The sequence below is a fragment of the Leguminivora glycinivorella genome, chromosome 2 (assembly GCF_023078275.1).
Source record: "Leguminivora glycinivorella isolate SPB_JAAS2020 chromosome 2, LegGlyc_1.1, whole genome shotgun sequence".
Taxonomy (NCBI): domain Eukaryota; kingdom Metazoa; phylum Arthropoda; class Insecta; order Lepidoptera; family Tortricidae; genus Leguminivora; species Leguminivora glycinivorella.
This window is the reverse complement of record NC_062972.1, coordinates 31130248-31156584: the sequence shown is the minus strand read 5'-3', so window position 1 is coordinate 31156584 and position 26337 is coordinate 31130248. Positions and strand designations below refer to the sequence as shown.

General features: G+C 39.4%; 1 protein-coding gene across 1 annotated transcript; it reads right to left on the bottom strand.

The window, feature by feature from the left end:
• Positions 1 to 20254: 20254 nt before the first annotated feature.
• On the bottom strand, positions 20255 to 21176 carry LOC125239371. Its single transcript, XM_048146937.1, has 2 exons — positions 21168 to 21176; positions 20255 to 20698 (listed from the first exon to the last, which is right to left on the bottom strand). Exons 1-2 carry the CDS (start codon positions 21174 to 21176, stop codon positions 20255 to 20257), a joined length of 453 nt encoding a protein of 150 aa, XP_048002894.1.
• Positions 21177 to 26337: the final 5161 nt, after the last annotated feature.

Below are 26337 nucleotides of genomic sequence, written 5' to 3'. Positions count from 1 at the left end.
GACTGCGATACTGCGTCTGTTATTTATATGACCCGGACAGGCTGTTAAATGGATTGGTGAGTGGGAATTCGGAGAGAAACCATCAGAAAGATTTGAATTGTCAGGTATATATATTTCTTTAATGAGGCTCTACTATGAGCCTACGACATATAGAAAATGCACAGTTGTACGTACTTAGACGAAATACAGTTAAAGTAGTTAAGCATTGTATGGCGTGTGCAAAATAAGCAAAATCCCTAAAAGCCGAAGTTTTCGTTGGTTCCTATTAGTTGGTTCGTGCGAGGTAAATACAATATACAGCGTAAATAGCGTAAACCTATGCGTTATTTCCTAGAAAATTCTAGAACATTGTAGAAGGTAGGTAAGTTTATTATTTACTACTTAATCCTGTGTAGTAACTACTTTTTTATGATATAGGAAGCAAATGAGCACACAGGTCGCCTGATGGTTAGTGATCACCGTCGCTCATGGACACCCGAAACACCCGAAAATGGTTTGGAGGTGCGTTGCGGATAAGCAATGACATTAAATTTTATTGTATCACAATCAAAAGTAATACTTACTGTACTAAATTTAAACAAAGAAGTCCGGTTAAACATGAAACCGGCAAAAAATATTATCCCTAAATTACATTACAATGTATGTAACTATGCAGGATGGATTGGGGTAATTTCGATAGTTACATAAAAATCACCATTATTTCCATCATATCAAGATTCCCCTTTCGGAATTACCCGAGCATTTCTCTGCTTCGAAATTAACCCAATGCACCCTACATACCTTGTAGCAATCTAATTTGAATCTTTCATGTACTAGCGTTTCTTTTGTTTAATTGATTTTTTAAACAAACGAAATTCTTACAAAACATATATCAAGGTTAAAATTAAAAATAGGAAAACTAACTATGGTGGGTGGGAGGAAAGTTACGGTGGGTGGGTTATCCGATCCGATATCGGATGTAGGACCGATATCCCATACATTGAAGCCGCCGAATCTTTGATTTTTGCCTTTGAAATCCTTCTGACATCCGATATCGGATCGGATAGTGTAATCTAAAGCGTTCATTGTAGGATCCTGCAGCGATACGCGGTAGCACCGCTTCGCGCATTCGTCACGGGCCACAAATTATTTTTGTGGCGATGGCATAAAATACTGGAACACCTAAAAATTTATTTATACAAAACAATAAACATATTAAGGAAAATACAATATTAAAACAAAATGCAGAACAAACAAAAGCACATCGCAATCGCACAAGACAATTTTGTACAGCTGTACAAAATTACCCACTATGCAGCTGTATAGTGGGTAAAACATAAAATTAATAGCGCTGAAATTAATGTACCTATTTATCACCTTTTCTGTAACCTATTTTTAACAAAATAAAGAATTGATTGATTGACAAAAACATTATAAAATTTAAGCCATTTGTTTGGTTGATAGTAATTTCTATAAATTTTTAGTAACTTACAGAATCCTTTGGAGCAGGTTATGTGATATGTCACACCACGAAAGTACTTACTAAAAAAACTTGTGTTTAAATCTTTTTTACTGACATACATTTATTTAAGCTTTTACACTGTAAGTTAAATTATAAGGTAAAGTTGTTTCTAGTGATACAGCGTTCATTGTTGGATTCTGCGGTGGGAGCGCTTCCGTCACGGGTCACAAATTATTTTTGTGGCTGCCCTAATTATTTCCACTTGATGACTTTGTACAAGTATCTGTGTGTCTGGAAGAGATAACATTTTGATATATTCATTGCAAGCTTTAATTTAAATTACAATTTTTGTTGGTTAAACTGAATTGAACCTTGAAAGTGTTTAGATCGTTAGGTATGAATTTTGGATTTGGTAGGTAGGTACTGAAAATCACACATTTTTTTTCGAACCGCATACAAAAGCTCTAACATAATATAACTTATTGTAACATATTCTTGCTGAGTATTTGAAAAAAATACAATTACCCTTTTACACTGTGACTGTTGCTGTCACGGTTTCCATAAAATAGAAATAATTTGAAAATAGGGATATAAAAGTGGGGGAGGGGGGGGGGGAGGAGGAGAAACATCCCTCGGCTTGTTTCTACTTTTAGGGTTCCATAGTCAACTACGAACCCTTATAGTTTCGCCATGTCTGTCTGTCCGTCCGTCCGTCCGTCCGTCCGTCCGTCCGTCCGCGGATAATCTCAGTAACCGTTAGCACTAGAAAGCTGAAATTTGGCACCAATATGTACATCAATCACGCTAACAAAGTGCAAAAATAAAAAATGGAAAAAAATGTTTTATTAGGGTACCTCCCCCTACATGTAAAGTGGGGGCTGATATTTTTTTTCATTCCAACCCCAACGTGTGATATATTGTTGGATTTAAAAATGAATAAGGGTTTACTAAGATCGTTTTTTGATAATATTAATATTTTTGGAAATAATCACTCCTAAAGGAAAAAAAGTGCGTCCCCCCCCCCTCTAACTTTTGAACCATATGTTTAAAAAATATGAAAAAAATCACAAAAGTAGAACTTTATAAAAACTTTCTAGAAAAATTATTTTGAACTTGATAGGTTCAGTAGTTTTTGAGAAAAATACGGAAAACTACGGAACCCTACACTGAGCGTGGCCCGACACGCTCTTGGCCGGTTTTTCCTTTTAAACCTATACACGGTGGGGCCTGTAACAAAAGGAAAAAATAAACTGTAGGCTATACGACACTGTAGACGACAGCGACTTTTAAAAATGATGAAGCCTTTATTTTTTTATTTTTTCATACAAAAAAATATTTGCTTCAATTTAGACTTAACATAATTCGCAATACCTCTTAGGAAAAACTTTCAAGGGTGATAAAAATCAAAATAAAAGTTACTTTTAAAAGTCGTTGAACAAATGTTAGTCAGTACAAAGAGTACAGCTTACAGTTTTTTTTTTTTTTGTTTTTGTTACAGCCACCCGGTATACTATACGAAGTGGACCTCCTGCAAAAAAGAAAAACAAACTGTGACTATACAATACCTATATATTAACTAACAAGAAGACGTGACTGTGACCTTCGCATAAAGATAACCCCATTTTAGGTCCTCACTTTTCTGTCAAGTATGACCAGGGACGGCTCACTCCGCGATTCTATCGCCGCGCTACAGGTATATCGTCACTACTTTTAAAAAATCTCGTATCTCACGCTGTTCCTCAAAGTTAAAACGCAGTAAGTCTATATGCATTCCATACATACTTACTACAATTTTCTTTTCATTGACAGACGAAGATACAAGTTTTTTTTAAAGTAGTGACGATATGCCGGCGGCCGCGAGTTCTCACGGAACGCACGTTCACACTTTCTATTGTTGCTTTACGTCGCGAGTTTTTTTAAGGTTCATATGCGATGTCCGCATGTGGAATGGCTAATAATGCTTAGTTAAATAGACATCATGGATAAAATAGGACAATCTTACACAGATCTACTAATGATTAAGTCCCACGGAAAAATTCAACAAGGCTTGTGATGTTGGGTCCCAAACAAAAATATATAAATACTGTATATACTGTATATACTGTATCTAAAAAGTACCCAAGGCCTTTTTAATCCATAGGCAACCCTATCGTCCGACGCTGCGCACGTGCGGCTCGTTTCTAGGTCAGAATTTTGTAGGCATTTAAAAAGGCGGCATTTCTTGAACATCAAAGCAGTGGGCCTTCTGTACTTGTACTATTATATATTCTGTGGTATGACTGTGGCCGATTGCCGATCAGTTTTTCATCCAAGCCACTTCCAGACACTTCTATACCCTAGCCACAGAAACACGGTGCTACGCCGCGCCGCATCGCAATAAAAATGCAAACTTGTCAACGCGCATTATTCTTTTTTTATATGTACCCGAATTAATTCCGACTGTTAAGGACTTTATTCACACTGTACTGTGTTCAAAGTACGCCGTTTTTATAATTTATGGCTACAATTCATATGGAAGTCTTAGGGCGTTTACAGAGTACCCGCACATAAAGGCTTAGGTGTTCACGTTTATGATTTATGTAGATACCTACTTAGGTACATTTCGCATAATAGTTGCTTAAAGCTCGTTGAACTGTCTTGTCTGTCACATATTATGCAATTGCCGATAAGGTATTTTTTTTTTAATTAATTTGATCTCCACAATTTTTTTTATATTTATTTTCATAATAGATACGAAAAAAAGCTTCTTGGGTGACTGTCTTCTTCAAGTCTCCTTTCATGCTTAAACCACGAGATCAATTCATATTATGATATACTAGTAATTGTTTAAGGACTCACCAAATAACATAAATTAGTTTTAACAATCATCATCATAATCACACTGAGACGCAAATAGACAAAACACATGCACAGAAAAAATGGTTGTCTGAATGCGCTCTTAAAGCATATTTTGTTTTATGTCGGCGTATTTTTTAGGGGTAATTTGGCAAAGGATTTGTATTATATATGGACAAAGTTAAGTCATTAGCCGTATAAATATGTGCTTTAGTAGGTAATTAGTGAAAAGTTAATATTATGAAACTCACGACTTATGGCAGAATGTACAACGTAAATTGAGAACAAGCCAAAATAACTAAAAAGTAATTATGAAAATTTCAAAGAGAGTTTATCAAATCGTCTTATACATAAACACTAAAAAAATGACCAGAAATATGTATATGACTACTCGCCATTTCATGACAACTAATTATCATCATACTATACTAAACTGTTACCCCATACATTAGAATAACAGAGATCGCCCTCATACTATTTAATAGTCATATATTTCTTTTCAGTACAGATGGTATTTTTTTACACACTAGTGCGAGAATTGGTTCATTATATGCCAGGTCGAAACTTCGGAGGCTCATCTGTACTGAAAAACGTCGTCGTACGATACACGTGCGAAAAGGAAATTCGTAACTCGTGTCGATTTAAAACACTCCCTTCGGTCGTGTTTTAATTTATCGCCACTCGTTTCGAACTTCCTTTTTTACGCACTTGTATCGTAATGTACTATTTCAGGCTTTGTATACTTTCTAATACTTGTGTTACTTTTTGGTTACTCTTACTTACTTGATACTGCCCGATCGATATCGTAACACTGTGATCTCTTAGCTACATAATTCGAATAAGTCAACTGTCACTTCATTCCACAATTACATACCAAATTAGCAAACCCAAAATCCAATTGAAACCAAATCGTTTTAATTATAGCACTATTAGGGACCTAAAAGTGCGAACAGTGTAAATTGCTTAAAATTCATTCGAAATAGTAGTATAGTTATACTAGTACCATACTGCATAAGACGTTTTGGTTCTAGGTGAAAGTGTTGGGCGTTTCGGACCCTTACGACTTTAGTTGACCTCTGAGCTTTTGACCTCTTGAAAACGGAATTGCTAAAATCGTTCTCACAAAGTTGGTGCGGTTAACACAAGTGTTTAACACGTTACTATTTAACTTTACGGACAAATAAATGACATTCATTTTAAATCCTTTTGACGATCGGTCTGGCCTAGCGGGTAGTGACCCTGCCTGCTACGCCGCGGTCCTGGGTTCGAATCCCGGTAAGGGCATTTATTTGTGTAATGAGCACATTTGTTCCTGAGTCATGGATGTTTTCTATGTATATAAGTATTTGTGTATTATGTATATCGTTGTCTGAGTACCTGCAACACAAGCTATCTTGAGCTTACCGTGGGGCTCAGTCAATCTGTGTAAGAATGTCCTATAAAAAAAACCTGTCAAGAAATACATGACTATTGCATTGCGGTGACAGTTCAGTAAGTATATTATGAAGACAATACTTCTACTGAAGTTCTGCGACATGGCAAGTAGTCATATCATTCAGGCTTTATTTTTTTATTTTATACTACGTCGGTGGCAAACAAGTATACGGTCCGCCTGATGTAAAGCGGTCACCGTAACCTATGGACGCCTGCAACTTAAACAGTGTCACATGCGCGTTGCCACCCCATTAGAAACTTGTACACTCCCTTTTGCTGTGTTAAGTACACAGCAAAAAGGAGTGTACAAGTTCCAAGGAGGGTTCGGGTTGCCGACGACTCAAAGGACAATAGACGGAACAAGTTAGTTCCGTAAGTCCTCCCGTCATCAGCACACCGTACCCTCGTTGAGCTCTGGCAGCCTTACTCACCGGCAGGAACACAACACTATGAGTAGGGTCTAGTGCTATTTGGCTGCGGTCTTCTGTAAGGCGGAGGTACTTCCCCAGTTGGGCTCTGCTCTAGATTCGAGCGAGACGATATCCGCTGATTATGATTATGATTTATGATTATGATTATGATTATGATTGTTTATGATTTAAAATTTCCAATGGGACTTATTATTTTTGGGAGCCTGTCATGTCCCACTGCTGGGCAAAGGCCTCCTCCCGGTTCTTCCACTCTTCCCTGTGTTGAGCAGCCCTCGGCCATTCTTCCAAAAAGGAGTCTAGCTCGTTCCGCCATCGCATACGAGGTCTGCCGGGTCCCCGTTTTAGCCTGGGCTGCCACTTTGTGGTAATCTTGGCCCATAAAAAAAAATCTTTATTTCAGACCAAAGTCCATACAGTGAGCAAATACATTTTTTTTTAAACTTTTTTTTTTCTAGCCTGCGTTTGTGTCCCACTGCTGGGCAAAGGCCTCCCCTCTCTTCCTCCACTCGACCCTATCACTCGAATTTCCCCACCAGTTGGGATAAAATTTTTCCAGGTCGTCGCACCATCTCCTTTTTGGTCTGCCTGAACCCCTACCTACACCATCTATCGTAGACAATAAAAACTTAAAAACTTATTCTAATTAAATTATTTATTTATAGCCATAGCTCATTCGGCGGGACTTATCTCGTACAACTAACATCCGACGTTTCAAGGACGGCATTGTCTTCTTAGTGTCGGAGCAGACTGACTAGATGTTTATTTAGATATTTATAAATTGTATATTGGCCGTACCGGTATATGATGCCGACTGTACATCAAACCGAGAAGGAGCTGGGGGGTTACCATGACGTACTAAAGACGTTCAGTTTAGGTTGAGAGAAAGGGACACAGCTATAGCAGTTACATAGCTCCGTCCCTCTCTCTCAACCCAAACAGCCGGCCTACCATGCTTCCAATTTTATCACTTATCCACGTGGATAAGACATCTGTCACTCTCACACTGACATACTTGCTAAAGCGTGACAGACGTCTTATCCACGTGGATAAGTGATAAAATTAGAAGCATGATACGCCGGCTGAACGGCTTCAGCACGTCATGGTAACCCCCCTGATCGCAGATCATATTTTGCTCACTACTTTTTTTTGCAACTGATGTTTTAAGTGGCCCTAATTCAAAAGTAACATTTTAAAAACCTCTAAAATCTTCTAGTCCCTTTAAATATACTAACTCAATTCCTTTTAACAACTGTTTACAACCAACAGGCCGATTCGATACACTTATTTTGAAATTACATCTAACTGATGTTATCAGCCAGCCTAGCCGGAGTGACATTCGAAACGTAGTCATGCTCTGTCGTACCAATAGAAAAGCTAGCTCCTTTATGATTCGTAAGCGGTTGTGATGTGGACGGGGTAAGTATTAAAATACTGGAAACTAAATATGGTAAACATGTATCCTTAATATTGTCTTCGGTTACCGCGATAGTTACTACATACATACATACAATCACGCCTGTATCCCATAAAGGGGTAGGCAGAACACATGAAACTACTAAAGCTTCAGTGCCACTCTTGGCAAATAAGGGGTTGAAAGAAAACGAAACTGTGACATTGCAGTGACAGGTTGCCAGCCTCTCGCCTACGCCACAATTTAACCCATATCCCATAGTCGCCTTCTACGACACCCACGGGAAGAAAGGGGGTGGTAAAATTCTTAACCCGTCACCACACAGGCCACCCGTCACCACACAGGCAGGCAGGCAGGCAGGCGCGATAGTTACTCATGAAATAAAAGTATGGAAACGGAAACTATGGAAACTATGGACTTTGTGCTGTATGTTGTTGGACATTTGCAGTTTGTTTTTGTCAATTTTGTGTAGATTAATTGATTAATTGTTTTTTAACATAGTAATGGTAATTTTTTTGAATATTGTATAAGTAACTAGCTTTATTTATAGTGTGTGAAATCTAGAGGTATATTATTTATCATATGGTCATGGTTCGTTAATATTTCTTGTATGTGGGTAGCTTTTGCACATTGTAATTTTTCCTCAGTCACCCGTTGACCACGAACGCTGTAAAGTGTTCGAAACGTCGGGATGAATTCTAAATTCATTATACGCGATTTAATCCGTTTCCATAGTTTTATTTCATGATGTAGGTATCCTTAAATCAGTTTGAAGTTTGTAAAATCCATAAAAGCAATAAATGAATTATTAATTATCCTTTTATTGTGGATTTTACTTGTGTCCATAAATAGTCTGTTCGGAAAGAGAACTCATGTAAAGTATAGGGTAATTTATATACGAAGGATCATGCTAAGTAGCGATTCATACACAAAGTGCGACTTGATGCTAATAGATATGACGTTACCCATGCACATAAGACACATCGGGGCAAATCTCGACTGGGGGACAAATGTAACTGGTCCATTTTTTCCATGTTTTATAATGTTTGCATTATTAAATAGAGTGTCCACTTGTTATATGGTAGGGTGTTTAGTGGATACATGTAGAACTCAACATCATAGCGTAATAATGGAAAAATTGAATCAGTTACAATTGCCCCCCAGTCGAGATTTGCCCCGCTGTACCTTACACTTCTCTTTCCGCCGCACAAACTCTATATGATTTCTTATTAATGAGACTTACGGTAGCTCAACAAAATCATTAAAATATCAAACCTGTGTCAGTGAATTCGAATGGGCCCACAAATTTCCATTCCACAGTTAAATGAAGGCGCGTTCTAAACAGTTTCCAAAAAACATTTTAATTAGATTTGCCAACAAACGGCTCTTTGAGTTACAATGGAGGGCGGAATTAAACTCGGCGCAAATAAATAGTGTCGCTATCGCAATTACTAGGGTTCTGACAAAGAGGAGAACCTTTACCACAGCAGCTTGTAAAACTTGTTTCATTCATAAAAAGTGCTTTAGTATTTTGAAAATGGCTTTTTAAATATTCAGTGGTCAAAATGACTTTGTGCAAGTAGGCTACTTGACCCTTTTTTAAAGTAATTATATATTATTAATTATTGTCCAATGAACCGAAAAAAATACTACCATATTTTATTATGACTTGAAAACCGCAAAAAAACATTTTTCAAATATACTTTCACTTAATCAGGCAAAAACAACATTAGCCAAGTCTATTGTCTGTGCATGACGTAAATCGAATTGAACACGGAATTTTCTGACATTAAAGTATGAGGCATAAAGTTCATTATGCCAGTGATTGACTCGTCATAAAGTAAAGTTAGATTCTAGGACGTCACTACATAGTCTGACAGCGTTTTCGGTGGCCAAAGTTAAAAAGAATATTACACGAATTTTTAATCGAAAATACCCACCATACACTTTTAATACCCAAAATCTATAAACATTGGTTTCTTATGTAAAATACTATAAGAAACAATAATTTCTTATGCCAAACTCGATAAGAGTCTAGTAGCCTATTCTGAGTTAAGTCCACAAATACTTGACATGCCGATTTTCGGCGCATTTTCTTGCGGTTATTTCAAACAATGCTTATAATTCGCATGTTATACCGATATGATAGTGATTTTAGAATGTCAAAATAGATGTTTTGGTAGAAATTATGTCACTGGCACTGATATACAGCATCAGCGTGATATCATGAGAGCTCGGATCACAGGCTGTCGTGGAATATAGGTATTACTTTTCCATCCACTATCAACGTTTTGGGATGCTTACGCTGGAAATCCATCTCATCATTTTCCGATCTTGTAAAATATTGCTACAGATAACCCGTTAAGGGTACTTACCGTTAAGGGTGCATTCAATTTTTGGATGGAGTCTTATTAATAAAGTCAAATGCACGACATTACTCTGGAATCGATGCATTGCGCTTCTTCAGGTATCAAAATAGTTGCGAGCCGGATTTCGACGACCGGTTGGTTCGAATCCCGGTAAGGGCATTTGTTTGTTTGATGAGCACAGACATTTGTTCCTGAGTCATGTAAGTTTCCTATGTATATAAGTATTTGTATACAAGTATGTATATAAGTGAGTACCCACATCACAATCCTTCTTGAGCTCACCGTGGGGCTCAGTCAACTGTGTAAGGATATCATCTTATAATATTTATTTATTCTTGATTTATTCCCTTGTAAAAGAAAGTACCAAACACTATTTTCCACTTGGTATCTTTCAGAACCAAAGTTTATTAAATATGCTATAATTTTATAGCAGATCGTAAGCCTACCGTTCTCTCTACTAAACAGGGCCTAATACTAAATTTAATTCCGTTCGATGGGTAAATATTTGACGCTTCGTCCGAAGGCTTCGGGATTGTCTCAACGTTTGAAATGAAAATCATTTTATTTATTTACCCTACTTTAGTACGCTGTCCCCAATTCAGAAAATCTCTTAAGTATTTCTCCTGAATTCAGGTTGAGTTGTGTAGGAATATCAAGGAATATAATTTAAGAGTTATCAAGGAACATAATTTAAGATTCTGTGATGTAAGAGGTATGTATACTAAGGACCCTGGCTTTGGGACCTTCCTGATGCAAAGGTTATCCATCGCATTATCTATCCAATTTATGCACTTGCAAAACTCAAAAAAAAACTAGTGGCTCTGGGAGCTGGTAGAACTTCGCCACATGGTTAGAAAACGCAAAATTGAAGTATACAGGCTTTTGAACTTTATAACAATTTCCGCATTAAAAAAAATACAAAAACTGGATCGTATAAAATGCGGTTAATAAATCATCATCATCCTCCTTGCGTTATCCCGGTATTTGCCACGGCTCATGGGAGCCTGGGGTCCGCTTTGACAACTAATCCCAAGATTTGGCGTAGGCACTAGTTTTACAAAAGCGTCTGCCATCTGACCTTCCAACTCGAAGGGTAACTAGGCCTTATTGGAATTAGTCCGGTTTCCTCACGATTCTTTCCTTCACCGAAAAGCGACTGGAAAGTATCAAATGACATTTCGAACATAAGTTCCCAATAACTCATTCCTTACGAGCCGGGGTTCGAACCCGATTGAAAGTCGCACGCTCTTACCGCTAGGCCACCAGCGCTCGCCTGCGGTTAATAAATATGAACATAAAAACAGTGGCCTAATAAGTATTAATGAGGAGTATACGACTACATGTAAATTTAAATCAGCTACCTCGAGTCACATAGACCTGGGGCCCGTTTCTCGAAAGGTACAAGCCTTGTATTACAAGTGCGCGAACTGTCAAATCGTATGGGTTGTCATGGCAACACACTTGTAATACAAGGCTTGTACCTTTCGAGAAACGGGCCACTGCAAAGCACAGAACGGTATTACCCTCATACAGAGCCTCCTTACTAAGACTGTTCCTTAGAACCGTTCTTAGCTGCAACTTGGATCCATTTTGATTGCAAAGTGGCTGCATAATTGTATGCACATGCGTCCGGAATGCAGCTGCAGCCAGAGCCAGTTCCCATCGCTTTAAAAACTTTCGCCTCTCTTTTAGTCCGTCTATGTGTCTCACTGCTAGGCAAAACTATTGCGTAGAAAATTGGCTAAGGAAGCATTGATTGTACCCAGGAAAGTTAATTATTATGGAAAAAGATCAAGATCTTATCTTGTACCTAAGATTTATAACAATACTAGCTTTTGCCCGCGGCTTCGCATGCGTTAGAAAGAGACAAAAGGTAGCCTATATACCTTTTCCTAATGCTTAATGGTATCCATCCTTTCAACTATCTCCACTTAAAAAATCACGTCAATTCGTCGCTCCGTTTGGCCGTGAAAGACGGACAAACAAACAGACACACACACTTTCCCATTTATAATATTAGTATGGATACCATTAAGCATTAGAAAAAGCACCAGCAAAAATGTATTTAAATCAAAATTAAAAAAAGTTTATTTTGAAGCAATTTGAAACTGATAGTAACTCTAGTTAAATACGTAATTAAAATAAAATAATTTAGTAAGTAGTATTAAGTAACTATGTTTGTAACTTGTCTAACACTTATAGCACCTAAGTGAAACAACAGTAATGTGATAAAATGAGCCTATTCCTGCCAACAAACTGTTCTACACAGTTTTGCGGAAAGTGTAATGTAAAAAAACTGTCTCACTTTTATTGAAATAATAATTTAAATTTAAATTTAATTTAATTTAAAAAGCCTCTCCCTGTGATTGCCACAGCTCCCGTTGGTGTGCTTTTTCTCCACTCCACTCCACTCAGCAGGCCTAGCACATGATGGCCGCGAGAGTATGTCGCCGCGAGATAGACTACCTGTCCTTATGTCATTAATACAATTAGACAAAGACGTGTCATCTATCTCGCGGCGACATACTCCCGCGGCCATCATGTGCTAGGCCTACAGTGGCTATACCAGCCTACCAATCTTGGGTACATGCGGAAGACGTGACCCGCAACAAACGTGGCCTGCAACGGAGAAATAAAGCCGTGGTCCCTAAACTCCGGAATCAGGCATGCCCACTTGGCTTTCCCAGACCAAAGGATCCATACTCGTAAATCCATACTTAATATTATAAATGGGAAAGTGTGTGTCTGTTTGTTTGTCCGTCTTTCACAGCAAAACGGAGCGTCGATTTTACGTGTTTTTTTATGCGGAGATAGTTGAAGGGCTGGAGAGTGACATAGGCTACTTTTTGTCTCTTTCTAACCCCCCTAATTCCTTAAAATGGGAGGTGGAAGTTTGTATGGATGATTCCGAAATTTTCGAATCGCCGCGGGCAAAAGCTAGTTTGTGATATGACGGATCATCCAACTCTCAGCACTCAGATTTACCGTGTCTACTCAATTTTGAAACCAGACGAACTGTATCTGCCGAGGCGATTTCTCGCGCACAAACACAAATAACAAACATGTGTGCGGCAGATTCATGGCGTGAAACAGAACTGATTTTCCGTTAATAGTGTTTTGAGGTTTCAATTACGGTGAACGTTTAATTCTGTAATTTCAGGTGTGAATTTGGTATTATTACTCACATGAATGCACAATAGGTAAGGTACAGCGGGCTAAATCTCTAACGGTGGGCAATTGTAACTTATCCATGTTTATAACCCACGACGCAAAAACGATGGAGTGTTATAAGTTTGACGTCTCTGTCTGTGTGTGTGTCTGTCTGTAGCATTGTAGCTCCCGAACGAATGAACCGATTTCAATTTAGTTTCTTTTTGTTTGAAAGCTGAGTTAGTCGGGAGTGTTCTTAGCCATGTTTTATAAAAATCGGTCCACCATGTCGCGGTCGCGGTTTTTTCAAAATTTTAATTTTTACACTATGATGTTGAGTTCTACAGGTATCCACTGAGCACGCCTACCATTTATATTATGTCACCGGTGGACATTATTTAGTAATGCAAACATTGAAAAACATGGAAAAAATGGACTAGATACATTCGCCCCCCAGTTGAGATTTGCCTCGCTGTACCTTATGTGCTAAAAATAATAGGTTAGGTAGGACTTTAAAGAAATGATTGAAGGTGGCATTAGGATTAGAATAGTAAGTCTAGGGGGCTATTTCACCAGAGTGACATTGACACTGACAATTCTGTGTCTGTTTTTGGGTTTATAAGTAACATTGTTACTCCCCCCTCCTCTCCCCCCGTTCCCCTTGTGGTGACGGGTTAAGAATTTCACCACCCCCTTTCTTCCCGTGGGTGTCGTAGAAGTTGACTGTGGGATATGGGTTAAATTGTGGCGTAGGCGAGAGGCTGGCAACCTGTCACTGCAATGTCACAATTTGGATTTCTTTCAACCCCTTTTTGCCAAGAGTAGCACTGAAACCAGGGGCGGCTCACTCCGCGTTTCTTCCATACATTTAGACGGCCGCGAGTTCGCGGCCCATAAAGTTTGACAACCTACACGCTGCGCAATAGAACTCAATGTCGCATGCAGTCCGTTGACAGATTGTTGAGAGTAAGCCTTCTGTACTTGTACTTTTATATATTCTGTGCTGAAACTTAGTAGTTCATGTGCTCTGCCTACCCCTTTATGGGATACCGGCGTGATTATATGTATGTTATATGTATGTTACTCAGCGTCAATATTATTTATTGAAGAAGAATGAACGGCGAAGTGCCACTGCCTTGCGACAGTTGTCACTGTTGTAAAATAGGCCATAAGAGTGTTGCAACGAAACCGATTTTAATGACAGATTTGTTCCAGACAAATCGTGATAAGTGGCGGAAAAAATAGGAGGCTTTTGCCCAGCAGTGGGTCACAAAATAGGCTATAAAAAAATGTTGTAGAGATTTGTTTTTAACAAATTTTTCAGTACAGATTTCAGTTTTTTTTACGCACTAGTGCGAGAAGTGGTTCATTATATGCCAGGTCGAAACTTCGGAGGGCCATCTGTACTGAAAAAACGTCGTACGATACACGGGGGAAAGTTTTTACGCACTTGTATCGTACACATACATACATACATACAATCACGCCTGTTTCCCAGAGGGGTAGGCAGAGATCACGGATTTCCATTTACTACGATCCTGACAAACCACTTTCGCTTCACACACTTTCATAACATTTCTCATACACGCTCGTCGGTTTCGAGTACTTCTGACCTGGCCTCTTTGCAATATTTCCCCGATTTGATCAAGAAAAGTTCGCCTAGGTCTTCCACTACCAACTGACCCTTCCACTCCTTTTTCATATACTTTCTTCGTTAATCTCCTCTCATCCATCCTCTCTACATGCCCAAACCACCTTAACATACCCATCTCAATCTTTGTCACCACATCTACATCCACTCCACACTTCTCTCTTATCACGCTATTTCTGATCCTGTCACTCAACTTTACACCAGCCATGCTTCTTAACGCTCTCATTTCTACGGCATTCACTTGACTTTGAAGTCTTTTCTCCCACACCCAACTTTCACTACCATACATAAGTGTAGGCACCAAAACTCCTCTATGCACCGCCAGACGTGCTTTTTGCGATACTTTCTGGCTGCCCATAAAAGCGTTTAGTGCTCCATTCACTCTATTCCCAGCATTCACTCTCCTTTCAATATCTTTTCCATGTTTACCGTCCCTTGTAAACAACGTTCCCAAATACACAAACTCTTTCACTTGTTCCAAACTTTCATTATCGATCTCAATTTCGCAATCTGTCATAATCTCATCTCTTTCAAATACCATTACTTTCGTCTTACTGACATTCATTCTCATTCCTTTCCTCTCGAAGGATGCATGCACTCTTGTTACCATCAGTTGTAACTCCTCGGCCGACGACGCAAGTAATACTAGGTCATCGGCATATAGGAGACATTTGACCAGTAACCCTTCCATTCTCAACCCACAATCATAATCTTTCAGATCTTGCAAACAACTATCCATGAATAAATTAAACAGCCACGGCGACGCTACACATCCCTGTCTAACACCCTTTTCGATGCTAAACCACTCAGTGTATGACCCGTTTATTCTCACGCAAGCACTGGAATCCTCATAAAGAGATTTCAGTGCTTGAACGAGTTGCCTGCCTACTCCATACATGGACACTACCGACCACAATTCATTCCTCATCACTCTATCATACGCCTTTTCCAAGTCCACGAAAGCGCAATAGACCTTTTGACCTTTGGCCAAAAACTTTTCGGCTATGCATCGTAAGGAAAAGACTTGATCCGAACATCCCATACCCTTTCTAAATCCCGCCTGTGCATCCCACACTTTCTCGTCGGTTACTCTCACTACTCTCTCAATCAACACTTTCGCATACAGTTTTCCGACGATGCTGAGTAAGCTAATGCCCCTGTAGTTTTTGCAGTCCAGTCGTGAGCCTTTTCCCTTGTAAAGAGGAACGATGACGGCCTTGCACCAGTCCTTAGGTACCCGGCCGGTACTGAAGCACAAATTGAAAAGACGATACAACTGACTCGCTACAATGCCCTGTCCAGCCTTCAGCATCTCGGCGGAGACCTTGTCATATCCTGCAGCCTTACCTGATTTCATACCTTTCAATGCTTTCACAATCTCATCCATGCTAATTTCATCCATTGATAAGTTTCCATTCAAACCTGAGGTTAGCATATTTGCTTCCTCCCTTTCAAACAAGCTTTCAAAATACTCCTGCCATCTCTTTAGAATACATTCTTCCCCATTCAGCAAACTTCCATTCGAATCTTTCACCGATTTTAGCTCAGAGTCTGAACTCTTACCTCTGGCTAGGCGAACGGATTTCCAGAAGAACTTTATGTTCGTCTGAAAATCTTGCGACAATCTTTCATCCATTTGATCATTAAGTTCATCTTTCTTTCTTTTAACTAATTCTTTCACACGCACTTTCATACTTCTATAGTTATCCTTCGCTACATTCACCTCATCAAAAGAGGCTTTATGGGCTCTTTGATTAGCTCGTGCTGCTAACCAATCCCGCCATAGCTTCTTCTTCTCACATACCGCCTCTTGCACTTCCTTATCGAACCACACATTCTTCACCTTTCCTCCTTTGTTCCTTTTACTCACACCACACACTACCCTAGCCACACTTACAACTTTATTTTTAAAGTTGCTCCATAATTCATCAATCTCATCTATATCATCCAAACTTTCAAACTCATTCTTCAATTTACTGACGTACTCTTCACTTGCGCTTTCTTCTTGCAAACATTCCACTTTTATTCGGTCTAAAACGCTAGGGGCCGCACGAGGTCGTGATCGCCACCCTTTGAACAGACCACTTATTCGGCACATTACCAGGAAGTGGTCAGTATGGATACCTGACCCACGATACACCCTAGCGTCCAGAACATTCTTCTTCATTCTATCATCCACGATTATAAAATCAATCATACTTTTCCTCACGTTCTCTGCCTCTCGAGTGTACAAATGTATCCATTTGTGAGAAAACATTGTGTTTGCCACACAAAGGTTCCACTTGTATCGTAATGTACTATATAATGCTATATTATTCAGAAATGTTCAACCAGTCACTTAAGCTTGTTAACAAGCACGTCAACAGGTACGAGTACAATAGTGCTAATTAAAAGTTTGTTCTGTCATGATATCGCGGAAACTTTGAACCTACTAGATTTAGGTAGTTCACTGGAACAAACTATTTGGGGTAGTGAAAATTGGACTCATTGTACCAAATTTTTACTGTCATCGGATTTTTAGCGATAGCAATTCTTACGTGTAATAAAATAGGCTACTTGACCCGTTTTTAGGGTTCCGTAGTCAACTAGGAACCCTTATAGTTTCGCCATGTCTGTCTGTCCGTCCGTCCGTCCGTCCGTCCGTCCGTCCGTCCGTCCGTCCGTCCGTCCGTCCGTCCGTCCGTCCGCGGATAATCTCAGTAACCGTTAGCACTAGAAAGCTGAAATTTGGTACCAATATGTATATTAATCACGCCGACAAAGTGCAGAAATAAAAAATGGGAAAAAATGTTTTATTAAGGTACCCCCCACACATGTAAAGTGGGGGCTGATTTTTTTTTTCATTCGAACCCCAACGTGTGATATATTGTTGGATAGGTATTTAAAAATGAATAAGGGTTTACCAAGATCGTTTTTTGATAATACTAATATTTTCGGAAATAATCGCTCCTAAAGGAAAAAAAAGTGCGTCCCCCCCCCTCTAACTTTTGAACCATATGTTCAAAAAATATGAAAAAAATCACAAAAGTAGAACTTTATAAAGACTTTCTAGGAAAATTGTTTTGAACTTGATAGGTTCAGTAGTTTTTGAGAAAAATACGGAAAACTACGGAACCCTACACTGAGCGTGGCCCGACACGCTCTTGGCCGGTTTTTAAAGTCTGTCTTATATGATTAAGTACTGTCCAATTAACCGAAATAAAATATTACTATATTTTATTATGACCTAAAAACAGCAAAAAGTATGTTTAAAGTATACTTTTACATATAAGTAATCAGGCGAAAGCAACAGTCATGTTAATCTATAGATATATCTGTGCATCAGGTCATTATATTCGAAAATAACATTTTTAGACTTTTAAGTATGAGGCATTAATGTCAGTGATTGTTTTGACATGAAGTAAGTTCGAATTCGATGATGTCACTACATCGCTGACAGCGTTTTCGGTGGCCAAAATATAAAAAAATACACACATTTTTAATCGAAAATACGTAGTCATCATACACTTTTAATACCCAAAATCTATAAATATTGTTTATTCTTTGTCAAATACTACAGAAGACAATCATTTGTTGTTCCAAATTCGATATGAGTGTAGTAATACTACCGCACTAATACAGAGAAGCGATAAAAAGATAACTAAGATTCCTTTGTGCGTGAAAGATTTGCTTTTATAGAATACTAACTTTTGCCCGCAGCTTCGCTCGCATTAGAAAGAGACAAAAAGTAGCCTATGTCACTCTCCATCCTTTCAACTATCTCCACTTAAAAAATCAGCAGGCCTAGCACATGATGGCCGCGAGAGGATGTCGCCGCGAGATAGACTACCTGTCCTTATGTCATTAATACAATTAGACAAAGACGTGTCATCTATCTCGCGGCGACATACTCCCGCGGCCATCATGTGCTAGGCCTACAGGTCAATTCGTCGCTCCGTTTTGCCGTGAAAGACGGACAAACAAACAGACACACACACTTTCCCATTTATAATATTAGTATGGATTACGACAACTCCGGCTGCAGACTGCTCTGCGACCCCCGCCCCCGCCCTATCAGCGCGCGCGCAGCGGGCAGAGTGGCGAGCGGCGCGCACAGTGCACGGAATTTAGCCGCCGCGTGATAACTATATTCCTGAAGAGTGGCCTCCAAAATTGGCCCCAAACATGTCGCAGCAGTAGCGATATATTTATTAGCGAGTATTTTCATTAAATATAAGATTAACTTTGTGTTTGTAAGCTCAGGCAATTTTGTCAGTATATTTCTCTCCTATATTATCAATGTTCTATCATAAAAAACCTGTTTCATCATCTAGTATTTTAATTTCAATTTAAAATACTGAAAGCATTTCCATTTATTTTTCCGTTGCTTTAATAGGTACTCTATTAAGACTAGCATTCGCTTAAACTCGACGTTCATTCCGTACTCTAATTATTTAAATGGATAGTATTTGCTAGTTTTTCCTTTTTCCACTTATTTATGGAGAAAAAGCGTAGCCATCTGTTGTATTTTATCTAAGAAAGCGTATTGTTTCTGCTTTCTTACCTTTTTAAAAGTACAGTTTGAACTCAGACTTCAACAGCATTGCTATCGGAATTGTAGAGATATTAAGTATCTACAAATACTATGTAAACTCTATGAGTTAATACGTGCAGCTTGGTGCCAAAGTTGGCAACATGCGATACTAGCGCCCCTAGCGGCATGAGTTGATCAAAATAGTTTAGTTCATTCAGTATAAAATTAAAAAAAGTCACACATTCTTATTTTTTTGTTTTATTCCGCCTAAAAATGTTAAACTAGATCAAGTAATCGCATTTTCTATTTTAATTTAATAAAATAAAAGTCTGACAAACTACTTTGAACAACTCATACCGCTAGATGGCACTAGTAAAATTGTTGCCGCTCCATTGTATGGGAAACGTCAGAAGCTGCACGTATTAACTCTAGAGTTTAAGTATATAGTATTTGGTATCTAAGGCTCAGAAAAGCATTCGTCATTTAGAAAAAAACCCATAACTATACAACATATATGTAGACTCCTATATATATATATACATTTATTTTAATATTGGGGATAACTTACACAGATCAATCTAGCCCTGCCCCTCCCCCCTTTTTTTTACCCAGGGGGAATCCGTTATGGATCCCACTAGCCCGGGAGAAAGCCAGTGGGGATGTCCGACTCCCACGGACTAAACCCCCTGGGGTGTTCCCACGCTCGCTTTTTGCGCAGGATTTCGGGCTCTCGGTTGTAGGCTTCCGATACCCCGCCAGCGTTGCCCTTGAGGCCCGTCGTTTCAGACTATTCTGATAGCCTACTCCGCTGAAGGCACCTCGGAACACTGGAGGGCCTTCCAGCTCGGAACCTATTCAAGCGAGTGATGGGACTCCCGACCCACCACCCGCAGGTTCCCCTTAGGGCGGCAGCATTCTGCCTGCGTAGGCTCTTCGCTGCTTGCCCAGCCTCCTGCGGCGCTGAGGAAGACTATCCGCGTCGTCCTCGCGCAATCGCTCTGCTGCCTCCTTCTGCGTCATTACGGTGACCACGCAGAGCACTCTTCGCGTGTGTGCTTGGCCGTGTCCATGGCTCCTCCACAGTGGTGATACGCCGTTGTCGGCTCTCGTCCCAGCATCTCGCACAGATATTTGCCGAAGCAGCCGTGTCCCGTCAGGATCTGTGCGAGGTGGAAGGAGAGTGCGCTATGTCTTCGTTGGACCCATTCTTGCAGAACAGGTCGAACAGCAGCCACCAAATCCCGGCTGGGTCCCGGGATCTCTAAACGCTCCGCCCATTGTGCAAATAGCACGTCTTGAGCCTCTTCCCGCCATTTACGGACTTCCGGAGGGGCTGGCCAGTTTCCTTCCGCTCTTGCTCGTTGCACCCGCCAGTAGACGGTGGATTGTACCACGGCTTCCAGGTCCCAGGGAGGGCTCCCAGCCAGCAAGCAAGCCCTAGCTCCTAAGCCAAGCTTCTTGTACTATGGGTGCTAGCACGGTGCTAGGCGATGATAATAAAATTAAATATATACAGTCGTGTGCAAAATAAAGCGGTGTAGTATTTTTGAATAAAAGTCTTGATGAATTCAAACTTATGTTTATTTTGGTAATACTTAACTTATTAGTATCAATACAAATATTTAGTACGGAGCGACCTACGTCAGTCGCCATGGGAAGCTGGCAAGAGAGCTGTCAAAAGTGACAGCTACAGATATTGAAATATTTTAAGAGTGCGTTCCTAAACGTCACTCTGCTACAAGCAGTGCATAAGAAAATGAAAACTAAGGGAAACCCACAATTTTTCTTTCAAATTGATTGAAATATGACGATATGTGCTAATCAAGTTGGTAAAATTCACGCTGCCTGAGAGCTTCAATCGTATGATGGAATTTGTAGGTCTACTAATTTCCGGGATGGCATAAATATGTCTATTGTTTACGTATAACTTACTATAACCATTTCTAAGCTTTAAGTACTCCACGTGCGAAGCCGGGGCAGGTCGCTAGTGATGCATGAGAACTCTAAATAAAAATAAAAATAAAAAAATAAAAATACGTTTATTACCATAACACAAAAAAGAGTACAGCAATGGAAAAAATAATACAAAAATAAAAAAGTAATATGTTAATTCACTTAAGCTAAGCATAAAATAAGAGCTAAGTACTAAATACTAAATAAACAACTCGTTCTATTTTAGCTTATAGAAAACTATTGGCTTAACGTAAACAATCTCACCTATTTGCTATCTCATTGTACTAATAGTGGAGTAAAAGTAAGGTACCCTGGACATAATTCAATAACTCGTCCTTTTTGATATTTTATTGGGTATTATTATTAAGCATCAAATAGTAATTATGTACATAGATAAAAAAAAATACGATCGTATTCATATCTTATAAAAATCATGAGATAAAGTACATTATCCCACTTTTTGCTAACAGCAAAATAGTTAACCGAAAACTTTGTTAGATTAACTTTGTGGTGCACTCAGATGCGATCAGTTATTAGCGATATTACACAGAAAATAAATCTGATTGTGTACTTTTTTTTACCGTTTTCATTTAATGTGAATATCTAGGTAGGTAAAAATGGTGACCATGATATATATATCAATTTGCATTGTATTAAGTATGTATAGACATTTAATACCGATCTTAAACATATATTTTTAACGCTTAAATAAACATGAATTTCTCAGTAGGTATAAATTGTAACTGAGATTTTTTTGCTTAAGACCAGGTTTTTGTGTACTATAATCATGATTTTATCAAAATTAATACTGTGAAGGTCGCGCTTAAGAAACTGTAAATGTCAGTAATTTAAAAGGGTGCAAAGTTGTCGTAGAGCGGCTGTCGCGGGGCGGGGGGAGCGCGCGGGGCGCGGGCCTGGGAGAGCGCGCCGCGCACCGGCCGCGTCACCGCGGCGGATCGGTTAATAGGTTAGGGACGTAAGGTACCGGCCACACCAGAGCGTCGCGTGTCTCGGGGCGCGCAACGGACGTCCGCGCCACGCCACCTGAGTGTAATTTAAAAATCGTCTCCTCAGTACATTTTGTATAGGAAGGACGTAAGACGCGCCCCAGGCGGCGTGGCGGCGGCGTGGCGGAAACACGGCTCGATGCGTCATTATACAGGCTGATTTCGTTGCGGAAACGTCTTCCTCGTCCGATGATGAAGATGCGTTTGCCTTGCTGCAAATTCTCAATATGCAGAGGCACAGGAGATATTGGGTTCACCCTATGCGAAAATTATCCGAACATTACAGATATTTCGAAACCATGGAAAAGTTGCATGAATATCCGGATCTTTTTCGTACAGTTTATAAAATGTCAAATAAAAATGCAAATAATAAACCTTTGAATTCAGATTTCTTATCCCTCATGCCTGTTTGCCCCACCCAACCATACCCAGGCTGGCCCCGACTCCAAAAATAATTGATTTGTTTATAATTTGGATGTTTAGATTATTGCAATACGATAAGAAATCTGAATTCAAAGGTTTATTATTTTTTGCGTTTTAGTTTCTCCGTGTTTTGTAACGCGCTTATTTTTGAAGGCGGTTTTATATTAAAGAAAAATTTATTTATTTATTGATTTTAGTGGTTCCTATTGATATTATATACGTACAGTAGTGAAAGAATTATCCTTTAACTCCTAACCATTGAGGAGTTGACCTTCCATCATCAGCTCAGCGACATTAAAATTTTTACCATCAATCGTAAATATTGGTGTACCTATTAAAAATACACTAAAAACATTACATGTGCCTATAACATTTGAAGAGTTCCCTCGATTTCTCCAAGATCCCATCATCAGACCCCGACTTGGTGCCAATAGGACCATCTCGGGGTTATACCCGTTCGATTAAAAAAAATAATTTGAAAATCGGTCCACGATTCTCGGAGATATCGAGTAACATACATACAAAAAAACCGGCCAAGAGCGTGTCGGTCCACGCTCAGTGTAGGGTTCCGTAGTTTTCCGTATTTTTCTCAAAACAATTTTCCTAGAAAGTCTTTATAAAGTTCTACTTTTTTGATCTTTTTTCATATTTTTTTAAACATAAGGTTCAAAATATAGAGGGGGGGGGACGCACTTTTTTTTCCTTTAGGAGCGATTATTTCCGAAAATATTAATATGATCAAAAACCGGCCAAGAGCGTGTCGGGCCACGCTCAGTGTAGGGTTCCGTAGTTTTCAGTATTTTTCTCAAAACTACTGAACCTATCAAGTTCAAAACAATTTTCCTAGAAAGTCTTTATAAAGTTCTACTTTTGTGATTTTTTTCATATTTTTTAAACATATGGTTCAAAAGTTAGAGGGGGGGGGACGCACTTTTTTTTTTTCTTTAGGAGCGATTATTTCCGAAAATATTAATATTATCAAAAAACGATCTTAGTAAACCCTTATTCATTTTTAAATACCTATCACTTTATTTCAGTGTACGAATTTCGTATGTGTTAAAAATCATTGTTCTAGCTTCATAAACCAGGGAGGAAATAATGGAGAGCGTTTATATGTCTTGTTTTGCCTTAATTCAATATCATCACATATTTTTGTTGCTGATAAAATAATACATCCTATATATCAAGGCCTTGTAGCTCGGCGAAAGAATCGTGATCGCGGAGTGCGCCGGCACTGATTATAATTATTTTGTCCAGTTATTATAATAACCTATACAAAAAGTACCGATAGAATAGGTATTCTAATCTATATCTGCATAGAACTATTTAAAACAAACCACAAAAGTTCATAGTTGATCGTTATTGGTACAGTCAGCAACTCAGCTGTGAATACAGATAAAGTGCCAAATATATGTATACACACACCTTAATGTACCAAGTACCAACACTTGTACAGGAAATAAAATACTCTATACATATTTTTGGCACTTTGTCTTGCCAGCTGTGTTGTTGACTGTACACGATCTAAAAAGGAGCCGAACGGTTATTATAATTACGCGGTGACTTGCGTAGTCGGCGGCCGCGCGATACATAGTGCTGTCTCTGTTCAGGCCAGGTCAATGCCATTTCTCCGACGCGAAACGAAAACGAAACGCAGTCTGGCTCTGTTGCGCCAATACGCAAGAGCGATAGAGATAGATATCTACTAGTATAGCGTTTCGTTTCGTGAGCGTTTGTGCCATTCGGCTACGCACCCTGTTCTCACTACCACGAATTTGAAGAACAATATTGCTGTCTCTCTCAATCTTTAGGCGTCATTCATATATTACGTCATACTAAATGTGACAATCCATGTTAAAGGATTAAAAAAGCGTGACATTGGGGGGTCCAAATAGTAGTCCATAAACCACGTCTTTGACCAACGTGAGGGATATCTCTGTCACTCTTTACGTCTTTACTACCAGAAATTTAAATAACAATAGTGCTATCTCTGTCACTCTTTACTAACAGAAATTTAAATAACAAAAATGCTATCTCTGTCACTCTTTACTACCAGGAACTTAAATTATTATAGTGCTATCTCTATTCTCTGTCACTCTTTACTATCAGGAACTTAAATTGTTATAGTGCTATCTCTGTCACTCTTTACTACCAGGACCTTAAATTATTATAGTGCTATCTCTGTCACTCTTTACTGTGTGCGGGAAGTGCACATACCACGAGTTTGACTAACATGAGTGCTATCTCTATCACTCTTTACTACCAGGAACTTTAATTATTATAGTGCTATCTCTGTCACTCTTTACTACCAGGAACATAAATTTTATTATTACAGTGCTATCTCTGTCACTCTTTACTACCAGGAACTTAAATGATTTTAGTGCTATCTCTGTCACTCTTTACTGTGTGCGGGAAGTGCACATACCACGAGTTTGACTAACATGAGTGCTATCTCTGTCACTCTTTACTACCAGGAACTTAAATGATTATAGTGCTATCTCTGTCACTCTTTACTTCTAGGAACTTAAATATTTTTTTCGGTTTCGGTTCTGGTCTTGGTTTCGGTGTCGGTTTTGGTGTAGGTTTCGGTGTCGGTTTCGGTTTCTCTTTCGGTTTTCGTTTCCATTCCCGTTTCGGTTTCCGTTTTCGTTTTCAGTTTTGTTTTTGTTTAAACTAACAGAACTAAAACTAAAACCAAAACCAAAACCAAACCAGAAACGGGAAACCGAACACGGGAAACCGGATATCGGATACCGTATATCGGATACTGGTTACCGGTTACTGTCTACCGTTTACCGGATACCGGTTACCGTCTACCGGTTACCGGTCACCGTTTACCGGATACCGGTTAACGGTCATTGGTTACTGGTTACCGGTTACCGGTCACCGAATACCGGAGACCTGTCACCGGTTACCGGTTAACGGTTACCGGATACCGGTTACCGGATACCGGTTACCGGATACCGGTTACCGGATACCGGTTACCGGATACCGGATACCGGTTACCGCATACCGGATACCGGATACCGGTTACCGGATACCGGATACAGGATACAGGATACCGGATACCGGTTACCGGTTACCGGTTACCGGGTACCAGATACCAGAAACCAGGTTTTGATTTCTGGTTTCTCATGTTACAACGTGTATAGATTAGTCGATACCAAGTCGGACACTTCCGATTAGGCGATTTCGGCTCGCATTGTTACGCAGCATTCGAGTGTTTAGTTTCTCACACATGAGGCCCCCTAATAAAATTTGTACCACTCATATTATTGATTTGACTCTCGCAACACAAACACCTCATGCCCACACAAATACACACAAAATAAAATCATTCACAAACTTCAAATCATTCAAAAACTCAACAGTCACACGCGCTCCTCGCGGTCCTCTAAGAACTCCCTCGCGAGAGTCGACACTTCAAAATGAAGCGACATCGCATCGGCTCATCGTCCACAAATCCGAAAAGATCCACCGATAAATTTACCGGAAAGACCTCACCGCGACAATGTCACATTACCCAAATTACTTCAAAAATCCTCTGAAAGTGAAACAGTTCATTAGGTTTACCGTAAGAGTGAGTGAGACAGACACGCACTGTGCTTCAAATTTGCCTCGCCAAAATACGTTACACACGACTCGAAAGAATACAGTCTTAAGCGCCGCAAGCTTTCATACATATTACGTTGTTGTGATCCAAGCATCTCGTCAAGCTC